Consider the following 14,755-nt stretch of genomic DNA (forward strand, 5'->3'; position numbering starts at 1 on the left):
TGAGACATGAAGGCCAGGGCATTATAAGACCCCAGAGTTAAGGGGAGGCCCCGTCCCCTTAAGTAACTCCCAAGCCCTTTAAAACCAACTCTATTGTAACATTGTATTTTCCAACTTAAATTTGGAACTTTTTTTTTTTTTTTGGTTTTTCGAGGCAGGGTTTCTCTGTAGCTTTAGAGCCTGTCCTGGCACTTTTTCTGTAGACTAGGCTGGCCTCAAACTCACAGAGATCCACCTGCCTCTGCCTCTCGAGTGCTGGGATTAAAGGTGTGCACTACAACCACCCGGAAAATCTTTTCTTAAGGAATAAATATTTCTCAAGATTTATTAAAAAAAATTTTTTGGGTTTTTTCAAGACAGGGTTTCTCTGTATTATTTTGGAGCCTGTCCTGGAACTTGCTCTGTAGACCAGGCTGGCCTCAAACTCACAGAGATCTGCTTGCCTCTGCCTCCCGAGTGCTGGGATTAAAGGTGTGCACCAGCAACACCCAGCCAAGATTTATAAAATTTTTATATCTATCTATCTATCTATCTATCTATCTATCTATCTATCTATCTATCTATCTACATACCTATATATGGGAATGTATTTAATACATATGTATATATGTATTAAACTTTCTGTCATGACGTTAATGGTCAAATAGAGTACTAATTCTAGAAAAAAGCTTCATCTAGTTTCCTATACATGATTTCCAGGTTTGATTCTCTTTCTGGTAACTAGGAATTAAGTTTTTGTACTCTGGATGTACTTAATAAATTGTGGTCATCTAACCTCTGCTGCATATGAGACATTTAAAATGTTTAAGTTTTCTGCAGTGAACTGTGACCATTCCTAACAGCACCCTTTGAAGTCTCCGAAAGGATGATGGGGCCCCACAGCAACGATTCCACCTGGATTGTGGTAAAGCTATCAAGCTGACAAACACCACCCAAAGATTGGTTTTGAACTATAAACTGCTCAGGACAGTTTCAAGGTGGCTAACTGATACGGTCCAACCTCACCGACTACTCCAGCCAGGACTTCAGATAAGCCTTGCACTTACCCATTCCACAGAGACTGGGCAACAAATGATACAGCTAGCTCTCCGAGGACTTGACAATTATTCCAATTTTTTCAGTGTCCCCTAAAAATGCCACCGCCCCCAGACAGCAGGAAGAAATTTTAAGAACACGACGCCCACTTTCCCAAGAGATGGGGGTAGGCAGTTTTTGGTTGTTCAGTGGGTTAGGTTATGAATATTTGTCATAGTTTATGGGTGTGTTGGTCATAAGTTGTTATTGGTAATGGTCAGGGGAAAGGCTGAAAAAAGGAGATTCAGGGATCTCGTTTTGAAAAGAAAAAGGGGGGAATATAGAAATGATAAAACAAAAGGGTAGATTATTGAATCTACTTTTAAACCAAATAAGCAACTACTAGCCTTAAATATTTTACATTGATATGGGTTTTTGTATATTGACACAAATTTGAGGTTATTTTTGTTATACTGATTAGATGTTTCTACTCTTGTTTTAGATATTTTTGTATATTGATACAAATTTAAGGGTATTTTTGTTAGAGCATACTGTGTATACATTTCTATTCTTGTTTAAGGTATTGTACCTATACAGCTCATTTAACAAGGTAATGTAATTGTCTAGTCCTTGAAAGTTATCTTTACAAACTATTTAGGATAATAAAGAAATACAGGTTAGCAGTTAGTTACCTATTACGATCAGACTTGTAGTCACGTTAAGTGTTTTCAAGGTCAAACATATATTTTAGATAGACAGGTGGTCTTCAAACACTTCAGAGATCATGAGAATATGGCATTTAAGATGTTGTAATAACATAAGGGTTTCTTTTTCTTTTCTTCTTTTTTTCTTTAATGACAATAAGACATGTCTGCTCCTGGCAGCACCAATCTATTTCAGAAAAGATGATGGGCATCAAAGAACCCCATATGGAAGTTTGCTTTCTTTGGGGCAAAAGTTAGCCACTGGGCAAGAAGCGCCCTTTCCTCGACTGCTGACAGCATGCTGTCCAAATTGGATTAGCAGGACACCAAAGACAGTGGCTGCCGAACTTTGCCAAGACAAGGTTGAACAGTCCTTCCAAATTCCTGCTTTAAAGAAAAGTCTGTTGAATATTTTAGGCCTGTAGGCTGAAGATGGATGCCCCAACGTTACAGAGGAACCTTTGGTGACTGTCCAGACAGCCAGCTGTCTCTGTCATTTCTTACTTTTGGAAGTTGTTTGCTCTGCATTTCGTGTTTACTAAGGTAATATGATATCCTTCTCAGGTCTCTGATGGAGTTGAAGACTAGAGAGTTATTGCTTTCCTGGTTACCAAAGTCAGAAAAGAAACTCACAAAATAGGTGTAAAGTGTATAAGGTTGGGAGACGTAAAAGGATAGTTTGGGGTTGGCAATACAAGTTAGGATAGAAAGTGAATTAAATGCAACACTTTGGGCTCACCAAGATAGGATAGGTAATGGAATATTTAAATTTGCCAAATGAAAGTGGACTGGATGTTGTTAATATAATTCTTACCTAATAATTGTTCTTATTGTCTATAGCTTTCTTATGTTAGCATTAAAACCTTTCTTTTTATTTAGACAAAATAAATATTTTGGAATATTCCTTTATACTGTGTGAAGCATATGTCACTGTGATTGGTTTAATAAAGAAGCTGACTGGCCAATAGCTCGGAAGAAAAAGGGCGAACTCTGGGAGTCAGGAACAGATGAAGAGAGAAGCAAGATGGGCATGCCATGCTGAGAAAATGTACCAAGCCACATGGCAATACATAGGCAAGAAATATGGGTTAATTTTAAAAATATGAGTTAGCTAGTAATACGTCTGAGTTACTGGCTGAGCATTTATAATTAATATTAAGCCTCTGTGTGGTTACTTGGGAGCGACTGGTGGGACAGAAACTTCTGCCTGCAACCTCTGCCCACCCGCTGGCAGAAGTTCTACTTCTGACTATGCAAATGGCGACCCTTCCTCAGCCATTCTACACCTAACCTGATGCTGGACTGTTGGTTCTGCCTCAACCCCAAACCCCCATTATATAGGAATGGCTTACAATCTGTCACTACAGGCATTGTCACAAGCCTCTGCTGATGCTCCTTGTCCCTGCCCAAGCTAATGGTAGGTGATGTACAAAGACAAGGACTATGTTCATGTCAAAAACACTAGGCTCTCTGGTTTCTCCCTATTTGGATGATTGTGCAGCTATTATTCAGAAGCTGACTTTCACAGGTACCCAGACTCAGCTGTTCCCCACCCCTCCTGACAATGGTATCACACATTGCCTGTTGGGCTCCTGCATTTCCCATGGGGCACATTTGCTTTTTTTGTGTCGTCATTCATACATATCCTTCCTCAAGTGTATATTTATGATGGGGACAAAGGTTTCCTACCTCTAGCTATGACACCGGACAACCCTCAAACAAAACGGGCGGTTTCCATATTAGTTAACACTCCTAACGAACGCAGGGATTACAGGATCTGCAGCACTAGGAACATCAACCCTGGCCCTGAAAGATCAAGGGTTCAGAACTCTGAACACTAAAGTTGGACAGTACTTGGGGTTCTTAAAAGACTCGGCTGGCCTCTTGAGTGGAACATCAAGTGGATTCTCTGGCGAAAATAGTTTTACAAAATACAAGAGACCATGACACACTCATTATGAAGCAAAGAGTGCCATTCATGGCTCCAGGAGAAACCTGTTGTTTCTGTCCTATCCAACCAGGGTTGACTAGAGAAACTCCAGCTTGGTAAGAAGCAGTCTTAAAACCAAATACTTAGACCAACAGGAAGGAAACGATTGGAACTAATCCCTGTTTTACTGGTCACTGGCTAACCACCCTTGTTTCAGTTGCTGTAGGTCCCCTAATACTTCCTCCTGGTGTTCCTTGTGGTTTTCTGGTGCGTTACATATTTTGTCTTCTGCCAAGTAGAGAATGCCCTGTGCTGGCACTGCCAACCACTACAATAGTTAGAAATGGAAGCTCCCATTGAAGGATTTGTCAGGGACACATAAGACAAGGGGGAGTGAGAAACCAGCTCGACTCCATTTTAAGACCAGGAGCCATTTTGAGACTCCAGCTAAGTTAGTTTTCTGCTTCCTTTCAAGCGTATGTTTCTTGGAATTAAGCTACACCCCACCCAATAACTGAAAAATGTTCTATGCCTGATGTTCCAGGAAGACTTCTATCTTAGTTAAAGTTTCTATTGCTGTGAAGAGACACCAGGACTGCAGCAACTCTCATACAGGAAGACATTTCACTGGGGCTGGCTTACAGTTTTCAGAGGCTTATTCCATTATTGTCATGTTGGGAAGCATGGTGGCAGGCAGGCAGACATGGTGCCGGAGAGGGAGCTGAGAGTTCTACGTCTGGATCTGCAGGCAGCAGGCAGACACCTGGGTGAACTTCTGAGACCTCAAAGCTCATCCCCTGGTGACATAAACCTCCAACAAAGCCACACCGACTCCAACAAGGTCACACGTCCTAATAGTGCCACTCCCTATGAGCATATGGGGGCCTTTTTCAAGCCACCATAATTTCCTTAAGTGCCTTGTTATGTCTTTTTGAAATCACCCTCCCTTCAGTTTTGTCTTATAAAAGAGGTATGGGAAAAATGGTTTAGGGTTGTCCTCTAGAACCCCATTTTTGGGGTATACAGCTGCCAGACTGGCTCTGCTGTGCACAGAATAAAGCTTGTTTTGACTCGGCATAATTTATGGTCAGTGATCTTTATCCTTACTTGATGGGATTAACAGGGCTTCCCCAGGAGCACTCTCCCCCTAACTTGGGGGCCTTTCTCTTCCGGTCTCCTGAACTCCTACCAAGGGAATTAATTGCCTGGCAAATGGATGTTGCCCGGTAGCTGCAACCTCCCCCTGGGAGTGGTGGATTCATTCGTCTACTAACTCTCTATTAAAAAGAACAAACAAACAGACACTTACCATTGAGCCTACACTGAGGAAGCTACTTGTCTTTGAGGATGTAAACAGCATCCTGCACCAGGAAAAGGTCCTGGTGTTGCTAGCTGCGATTGAAGTTCAAATGCTAAACAAGAGAAGAGCAGACAGTGGGGCTGCCTATGGCCCGCCCCACAGGGTTTCTTATGTCTCTGGTGGTGTTGATCAGTGGAGATGTGGTGACACTTCTGGAGTCCCACTTGGGGCCCTTGTGGAGGGCCAGGAGAGTTAAACTGAAGCACCCACAGCTTACAGGAAGGGCAGCCTAAGTCCCCCTCCCTCCCTGTCCTCCTGCAGGTGAGGGTGAAACCAAATGGCCCAGACAACTGGCATTCTTGTCCGGCTTCAGCGGTGTGTCTTGGCCAAAGCAACTTGGATTCAGTAGGAATCCCCATCTTACAGATCAAGACAAAAGGCCTGCGTCATCATCCCCCCCCCTCTGCGTCATCATCCCCCCACCGGACTGGTGGTCAAGTTTCTAGGAATTCTTGGGACAGGCATGGTGGCACTTTCTTATAACCCCAGCACTCAAGAGGCTGGTGTTAATCCCTCCGGGTGAGAATAAGATCTGTAGCATAATTTTGAGTCAAATTTGAAGCATGTTTTAATTAAATATTGGCCAGGATGATGGATTCTGGCCAGGTCTATTCCTGGGTTCCCCCAAAATGGTGATAAGTCATGTTTTGCAGAGGATTAAAATAGGCAACCCCATAAGGCCACCATGTTTTCTCATCAGGTCCAGTCAGGGGTAAGTATATATTCTGATGTATTTCCTACCTGCATACCTCTAACCGACATCCAGTCTGGGGCAAGTATCCATCCTGGGGCATTTCCTGCCCACTTGTGATCAAGCACACCTGGTACAGCTGAGTCAAACTTGTTTAGGGGAGTGAAAACATGTGCTTCCATAAACTACAGCCTCCAGCACGTCAGGAACTATCTGTCCCTGGGCAAAAGGCTTACAGGTTAGAGGCATTTTTATTTTATGAATCTCTTAGGCGCAGTAACTAAAACTTAAAATATAACTTGGCTCTCATACTGGGACTGGAGGATTCCAAGTTCAAGGCTGGCCTGGCTACATCGAAAGGCTAAAAATAAAAACCATTTCTTAGCTTACACTGTGGAAATGGACTTCAAGGGTCCCTGAAGCAGTTGCACCCAAAGGTATCTGGTGTCCCAGGAAGCGCAACTCCCCCAAAGGAAAAAGCAGCGTCTGACTGAACTGGGTAGGCAGTTGGGAGGGGGGCTGTGGAGGAACTCAACTTCCTGTCCAGGACACACACACTGACAGCTAGTGAAAGAGTCAGGGCTCAAGCAGTGAGCTGGTGGGCAAGGGGAGTCTTCCCAGGAACTAACTCTCCCTGCCTCTCTCCCTCCCTTCTTCCCTCCCTCCCACTCTCTCTCTCTTCTTCCCTCCCTCCCACTCTCCAGGATGCTGGGCCTCTCCTGTCATAGGTGATGCGGTTATGTTCTGAGGACTTTTTATGGGTGTTGCTGAAATGCTTGTGTCTGGGAACTGGAGGGGGGACCCAGGGTGCTCTTATCCTACAGTAGATTGGGTTCCTTTAAGTCAGGGGTACTTGAGTTCACAGGCTTTGCCTATGGAGACCGGCAAAGTCACTTTTGTCCCTGGTCCTGTAATTACTGGTTTTTCAGATTGGAGTCATTTATCAGGGAGACCAGGGAGACTGTTTAAAAGGAAGCCGGGAAGAAGGAAGAAACCTTTGTCCTGGTCTCAAGCTGCAGCTGGGTTCTGTGTGCTGTGCAGCAGAAGAGCTTTGGGTCAGCTGCCTGTTCCACAGTGGCTCGATCCCTGTGGATGGCATCGTGAGCCTGTGGGCACCAGTGTGGGGAGAGAAGAGTAGGAAGAAAAGAGAAACGGCCCTGCATGTGGGGTGCAGGGGCAGCAGCGCCCTCCTCCTGCCTTTAGAGGGTGAGGGTGCTTTTAGTTGTTCATTTACTCCATTTAGACCCTGCCTTTAGAGAAGGGTGCTGGCACGTGGGTCAGGGGCCTTGACTCATCACGGTTTGCAGAGAGCCCCAGCGACCAGGGTCCCAGGGAGCAGCAGTGAAGGGGTGGGGGCTTCCTGGAGAGGGGAAGGGAAAGCTAGCAAAGGCCTTCCACAATCTGGTTTCCATGCCCTGGGCTGCAGCCATTTCTCCTGCCATCCAGATCTAGGCTGCCTGCATTAGGCACAGGTGAGGTCAGGGGCAGGGAGGGGGGAGGTGGCCAAAACGTTGATTCTTGACTGTGATAGTGGTATGAATTCAGACAGCTCTCCAGGTTCATTGGAGGACCTGGCTTCCCGTGCAGCTTCTGGTGTGTGTGTGTGTGTTTGTGTGGTGTATGTGTGGGGGTGTGACCCTGGGAAGCCTCACCCTGCTAACCAGCTCACTGTTTGAGCCCTGAATCCTTTACTAGCTGGCGGTGTGGGTGTGTCCTGGAAAGGGGCTTGGATCCCTCCCCCTTGTGCAGACTTGGCATCAAAACAGTAGTGGCCACAAATGAATTGCTCATTGAGTTGCTTGTTTGCATCTAATGTGGTAAATTTCATAATTGAATTGCCTCAGCTGATCCGTGCTAGTGAATCCTTCTCAAGTCCAGGAAACGCCTACTTGGGGTCCCGGTGAGGAGGGACAGGAAGAGGCCCAGCTGAAGCATCCACAGCTTACAGTAAGGGCAGCCCAGCAGGACTTACGCATCTGTTTCTGTGTGACCATATTCCCTTAGCAGCAACAGTGCCCTGAGCAACTGTCTGCTGGTACCACTTCTAAGACATCTAACGCTGCCACACTTGTCAGGACTGTGGGGTGTTAACACATGGGGACACTGAAGGAACTAGAGGGACTTGGAGGTTGGAAGGGCTCCCCCTTAAGTCACTTTGGCACAGGATCATTGGAAAGCCTGGGGTTCAAATGCTGCTTGTGTGTCCCTGTAAGACTGTCTTGACTGCACCCTGGAATGGTGTCTGGCGTCTAGTGGGCTGCTCTGTCCAGGGTCCTTTTCTGTCCCCTTTGCTCCATCCTCCTGACACAGAATGGAGGTGGGACTCCTGTCCTGTGGTCAGCCTGCATGGGGTCCACAGCTATGGCCCCACCCTTGCCCTCTCCCTCCTTATCTCTTTCTTGATCTTAAACCTTTTCTCCCCAGCCCTGAATTGATGCCCCTTAGGATGATAGAGGGTAAGCGACTTGTGTCCTGTTCTTTAAAGTGACAATTGCTTGGGCTGAGACTGCTCATTGGTAGTATGCTTGCTTAGCTATCATGCTTCAAGCCCTGGATCAGAGGAGATATGGTGCACATAACCATACTCTAGTCCTTGGGAAGTAGAGGCAGGAGGATCAGGAATTCAAGGAAAGCCTGGGCTACATGAAGCCCTGTCTCAAAATGGTGGTAGGAAACACCTTTACTCTCAGAAGTCTGAAATGCCACAGGGGGCATGGTGGAGGGAGGTCAGCAGCTCTCAGAGTTCCAGAACAGCCAGGAATACAAGTGAGATCCTGTTTTAAAAAAAAGTGTCAGCTTTGTGGTCTTAAAAATCCAAGTTAGAGCCAGGTGTAGTGTGGCACACCTTTAATCCCAGCAATTTTAATTCCAGCCAGACACTAGGGATTACAGTGAGAGCTAGGGATCCAGCTAGAGCTACACAGTGAGACCCTGTGCCAAAGTGATAGGTTAACTGAGAAATTGCAAGATAAATGTTTTGACACAGATCCTGTGTGAAATAAATAAGCTAACTGAGAAACTGCACTGTGCTTTCCATGAATTCATAGTTTTTCACAGACATTTTCCCCACAGTGGAATGCCCCCAAGTTCTGTGTGTCTGGAGGGCTCCTCTGCTTTAGCTCAACCTAGGCCCTAGGCCACTTCCACTCTTCAGCCCATGGCAGGATCCCTCAGACCTGGAGCTGTTGTAGGAAGGACACATAAGCAGGTCCCCTTGCCACCGTGGGTTCAGGAGACTCTTGTAGGAGACAGATGCTTTCCAGACTGTCCTGTCGACAGTCTCACTGGAATGTCCCAGGGTCCCACAAGCTCTAATGCTAAGCATTTCCAAGTCTTGCCTGTCGACCTTGTGTGCAGGAAGAATCTGAGAGTCAGCCTGTGATGGGCAGTGGCTGAGACAAGGAAGAGGTCAGGATCTGGGTGGGTTCTGACTCCAGCTCTACAGAGTGCCTTGGACATCACATGAGTCATTCTCCCTGTCTGGACCCTCATTTTCCCACGTGTAGAATAAGGTTGCAAGCACAAGCTTCCTCCCAGCTGCCCTATCTCCGAGTAGAGACTGAGTCAGGTCCTGCCTGTAGCTCCAGAGGGACAGGACTCTTCTCCCCTCAGTCCCCTGGTTACTCCTCAGTTAGGGCTTCACTATGCCTAGGAAACTGGGTCAGGGAAGCTCCAGTCTTGGTCCAGGGGAAGGTGACAGCAAGATGACTCATTTCCAAAGTCTCCCTTGGCTTGTCCTGGGCAGATACCTGGACATCAAGTGTGGGAGCATCTGTGTGATCCCCCTCCCAATAAGGAATAGGATCGCTTATGGGGTGTCCCCTGGGCACAGAGCCAAGGTGGAGAGATGGACAAAGAGCCCAGAGAAGGAGAAGGGATTATGGGAAGCTGGGGGTGGGGAGGCTGAGTGCCAGGCTTTGTCAAGGATGTGCCTGCAGGACCAGTTGGATGGCTCCTCCTGCAGAGCAGGGCCATGGGAGAGCTATGTCTGCTGTAGCCTGAGGACCACATCTACCTGGCTTTCAAGCCGCCCACCTCTGCCAGGTGGCTGCTGCCCATGTCACCGATGGCGCAGGAGTAGAGTGCAGGGACAGGAGGGAAACCAAGCCCAGCTCTTTCCATCTGTTCCTGTTGGGCTTCCTAGGAGGGACTGAACAGACATCAATGGAGGTCAAGAAGACTAATCTCCTAATTAAGATAAAGAGGTCCTTTCCTTGTTCAAACCCCAGGATGAGCCCCTTTTTGGGTTTGCTTAGCCAGACCAGTTTGTTTGGGCAGGAGTGGGGTCAGCAGGCAGGGAGCTCTTTTCTAGAGAGCCAAGGCGACAGCATCCAGAGTCCAGAGATTAAGTTCCTCTTGGCTGGGAGACTGTGCAGTGAGTCCCTTTATCTACACCTGCCTCCTGAATTTACATCTGGGAATCTGAAGAAGGAGGTATGATGTCCTGTTCTCAATGCCTTGTAGGAGACACAGGAAGAAGGTTGGGCTCAAAGAGTTTACATTGGACCTCCACTTCCGGTGTCTAGGGTTGGTAGTCAGTGGTCATAGTTTAGCTAGGGTACAAGCTTGTAACATGTACTCTTTCCCGCCAGCTGCCTGGGTCCCACCACTGTCTCTGCCCCCAAATAACACACGAGACATGATATTAATTATGAAACTGATGGCCATTTGCTATGTTTCTTATCGGCTAGCTCTGACTTAATTATTAACCCATAACTGCTAATCTGAGTATTTCCATGTGGTCTTCTCTTACCACAGAAAGGGTCTGAACCTCTTGCTTCTCTTGTGTCCTACATGGTGACTGACGTGCCTCCATTTCCCAGAATCCTCTACCTCTCCTAGTTCCACCTATCTTGCTTCCCTATTGGCCAACATTGCTTTATTTATCAACCAATAGGACAGACATATACACAGAAGAACTTCTCCTATTTCAAGCTGAATGCTGGTTCCACTCAGGAGAGGTGAGCAAGTGAGCATTGTTAGTCTCTTTGTTCCACATGTGTTCAGTGAGCATGCTTCATCATCTGTTCTCTGCCTGGTTCTGGAATTCAGCAGAGCACAGGATGAGCCCCATCTCTTGTGGCCCCCATTGATTTGGAGGAGGCTGACCACAGGCAGAGCCAATAAATGCAGCTCCCCCAAAAAGGGCTGCAGGGAAAGTTGACTGAGAGGTGAGAGCAGGGCAACAGGCCAAGGAGCATCTATGGAGACAAAGGGCTTGGGGAATGAATGCTCCTCAGGGTTGGTGACATTTGAGCCAGAGAAGTGTGCTAGGTAGGTAGTGCAGGGTTCAAAGGCTAGGATGGCATCGGTACAAGTCAGAGGGCCAGGGCTGCACAAAAAGTCTGTTCTGAGGAGACCAAGGAAAACACTGCTTTTAAATTGTAGTTTTTAAATTGAAATATATTAACTGATTCCTTTCATACAAGAACAACATAGAAAAACATGGTGGTATGAAAGTCTGCCCTTCTCTGGTGTGTTCCACAGGTAGAGATTGTGTATGAAGTTTGATTTTCTATACTTTGACTCTGTTGAGCACTCTTTAGCCTCTATCATTGTATAGAGGGGGAGCTCTTTCCTTCTTAATGGCCACACAGAATATTGTGTTCAGATCACACTGGCTTTAATGTTGCCTGCTAATGAGAAACTTTGGGTGGTCCTCGTTCACCCCATTGAGGTGCCCCTGCAGGTGGTCATTTGCGGATTGCAACCATGGGAAGAGCTGAGAATGAAAACTGTTCAGATTAACTTCGTTTTTCCATCTTCTCCACTGGAAAGATAATCCTGTGTTCTTAACTTTCCTGGTTTATCTGGAGATGGTGGGCTCAAGGACCTTCATGCTATGCCCCCAACATCTCCCTTCTAGTTTTTTTGTTGTTGTTTCTCAAGTCTTAGTTGTCCTTGAACTCACTCTACAGAGACCAGGCTGACCTCAAACACAGAGATCCACCTCCTGCTGCCTCACAAGTGCTGGGATTAAAAGCATATACCCACCACCAGCTGGTTCCCTTCTAAGTTTTTAGAGGAAAATAGCGGCTATAATAGAGACCAAGATTTTGCCTCCAGGCTTAATCTAACTAGTAGAGGCAAGTGTAAGTGAATTATAAGAATAGCAAACAGCCCAAGGAAAGGGAAAAGACATTTTGACCAGGACAGCCATTCAAAGGTCATGTGAGAGATTTTTGCCTGTCCCATTATGTAAATGATTAATTTGACTATCAGTAATAGTGTGGGGAAAATCTGACACATAAAAGTCACACTTGTCAGGTGAAAGGAGCATGCAAACGCACCTTGTCCTAAGTACTGCCATTTTGACTTCAGACTCTATTTTACCTGTAGAATGAAGCAAAGTTCAGGGCCCAAACCCTAGGGGAGCTGAAACTTTGCAATGGTTGACTCACCTCTTCCTTAGACATTAGGAATAGACTGTTATGCTCCCTCTCTAAAATATCACGGCTGTTCCTAACAACAGAAAGAAGAAATGCCTCTGATCAGTTGAACTGAAAACCACATCAGTTGACAATAATGGACATACAAGGAAAGTGCCTAATCTTTGACTCTTGGCTGGTGAGCAGTTTAATAGCTTGGCAACAAGTGTTTGTGGCTTGTGTGCTTATAAACCTGCTTCTGCCCCTGCTCGGGGCCTCCAGGAGAAACAAGGCTCCCAAGTCCTTGTCCTGCAGCCCTGCTTGATCATCGGCTCTACTTGTGTGGTGAATTTTTAAAGACTTTGAAGCCATAGGTGTTGTCCCTCCTTCCTCGTGGTGCACAATGGACAAGGTGTGACACCAGGGAATTACTGACAACCAAGATTGTGCTTGAGCAACAAATAATAAATGGTAATCTATAAAACTGTGTTCCTCAATTCCGTTATCTGTATATTAATTTCTGTTACTATTTTGCTATAATAGTAGTTTTGCTAATCATACAGGTCATTGTTTTTAGATTTATTTATTTATTTATTACATATACAGTGTTCTGCCAGAAGAGGGCACCAGATTGAATTGTAGATGGTTGTGAGCCACCATGTGGTTGCTGGGAATTGAACTCAGGACCTCTGGAAGAGCAGCCAGTGCTCTTAACCTCTGAGCCACCTCTCCAGCCCCCATACAGGTCATTTTTGAGACCTCTCTTTGTATTCCAAACCTATTTCTGGAATAAGGAATAATAAAGCTGTTGTGGCTGCAACAAATACAGGATCCAATCAATACATCTAAGGAATTGTCACTATTTTCAGGAAGACCTCTCTAATTCTTTTGATCAATTACAGATATTTACAGAGCAAAAGGGGTGTAACATGGTCTATCTCATGCAAACCTTAGCATGGCAAAACAATATCACACTATTTCCTATGACAAGTGTGTCCCCCCACCACAGAAAACCATTTGGATTCTGCATTGACAAGGTGAGTGTTAACTTGCACTACAGTCAGTAAGCACAACAGCATCATCTTTGGATGAGTTGTGTTGTATCCTTGCTGTTTCCCCAAAGTCTCAGCCTGATGTCTTCCCAAGTTACCAGCTTAGTCTCTCGGGACACCTCCTCTTGATGATTTGTCATCTGCCTTCAGATATTTCATTTGTCCAGTGGTCTTTGGATGTCCTGGTTGGATTCATCAGATCAGGAACCATGTGGGACTTTGTTCATTTTCTGGAATGACAGGAGCATAACCTTGCCCCAGTGTTAACACTGAGTCTTTTTCATTGATTAGTTTCTAAGTCATTTTATTTAACACAGACTTTAGGTTGTGTCTCCTTTAGGGCAAAATGTTTCTGAGAAACAGAAAAAGCATTATTCTTTTAAAGTGAAAAATATTTTAATTTAAAATTAGCATAGCTAAATTGTATGTAAAGATTTAGATGGGTGTAACAACATTTATTTATTTGTTTGTTTACTTATTGCCGATTAGGTATTTGATGGCATCATTCCACAATAGCATGACCCTGTGAATAGTAAGGGATTTTAGTAACATGAGTAATATTAAAGTTCCTCACGTTATTTGTCAGCAAAAGCAGGACCTTATTAGTATTTGCTTGTAATGAGAGTCCTAGAAAGGGAATGTTTGAAGAACTATTTGACAAAGTTATATTCCAGATACAATACAGCAGTATTTCTGTGGAGTTTCCAGGGCTCCATATCATGTCTAGGGCTGTGTTCCATAGTTTACTAGCTAGGGAAACACATTGTACAAGCCTGTGGCACACTCTGAGACCTCTACATACCTGACAACAGAGATTGTCCAGACACAGGCAGCCGTAATTCCAGATGTCATGCTATGTCCATTCATGACTAAATATGCACTGGAAACCTGGAATACTGTATATGATACTGTCTCTAATAGAGGACAAGCTCTTGCAAGCCTCTTCTAGCTCTCTTCCGAGCCAGAGTCTGGTCTCTTAATAGATCAGGGGCCAGCACAAAGCTAAAAAAGACAATATCTGTTTAGTTAACAGTGGTCATGGCTTCTAAAGATTTAAACTTAAGGCTTTTAATTTAAGATTTGGGATCTTTAATAATCAGGGCAGTTTTAATTATGAGTTTGAAGTACCCAAGAAATAGTCCCAGAGAATCCTGATGGCTTTCTCCATATAAGCATGAAAGTACCTATTCAAGTTACTACTATAAATGAAACAAAATCATGTACAATATCAAAGTAAAACAGTTGCATGGAGGATGGACTATTGGAAGGCTCTCGTTTCTTCTACATATTTGTAGACAGTCTGATGTAATAGATCCTCAGGTTATACCAAAAATAATTTTAGGTGAAAGTTTCCAAATAATCTTTTTTTCTGATTGTGGTTTTGCTTTAATTCCTTTTGACCTCCAACAAAATTTGAGAAATATGCAATTGTGTTTGCATTTTTCAGCCACTTTATCATTTCTTGTATTTTTGGTTGTGAGCCTAGCCTTTAATGCTGAGTCTTCTCTCCAGCCTGCTACTATATCATCTCGAAGAAATGTTTTTAAAAACTTTCTTGATTCCAATTTACTTTTAAATCTACCTGGAGTCTGTTTACATTGTTGTTTTAAATTTGTTTGTTACGCTGTACAAAAAA

At 44.8% G+C, this 14,755-nt stretch overlaps 1 protein-coding gene across 6 annotated transcripts in view; it reads left to right on the forward strand.

The window, feature by feature from the left end:
• LOC106021758 overlaps positions 1 to 14,755 on the forward strand; it is a 36,123-nt gene that overhangs the window by 8,637 nt on the left and 12,731 nt on the right. For 3 of the 6 annotated variants that reach the window (XR_002384401.2, XM_040730148.1, XM_021231637.2), the window contains one exon: positions 843 to 1,864. The exons of 1 other annotated variant lie outside the window; for it this stretch is intronic. Coding sequence is in view for 3 of the 5 variants with exons in the window: in XM_040730148.1 (XP_040586082.1) it covers positions 843 to 869 (27 nt within the window). In the remaining 2 variants the exon portion in view is untranslated. Of the gene's footprint in view, positions 1 to 819; positions 1,865 to 14,755 lie in introns of those variants that run through there. 2 more of the 6 variants (XR_002384400.2, XM_021231638.2) reach the window with 1 other exon arrangement.

The sequence above is a fragment of the Mesocricetus auratus genome, unplaced genomic scaffold (genome assembly GCF_017639785.1).
Source record: "Mesocricetus auratus isolate SY011 unplaced genomic scaffold, BCM_Maur_2.0 Super-Scaffold_4256, whole genome shotgun sequence".
NCBI classification, from domain to species: domain Eukaryota; kingdom Metazoa; phylum Chordata; class Mammalia; order Rodentia; family Cricetidae; genus Mesocricetus; species Mesocricetus auratus.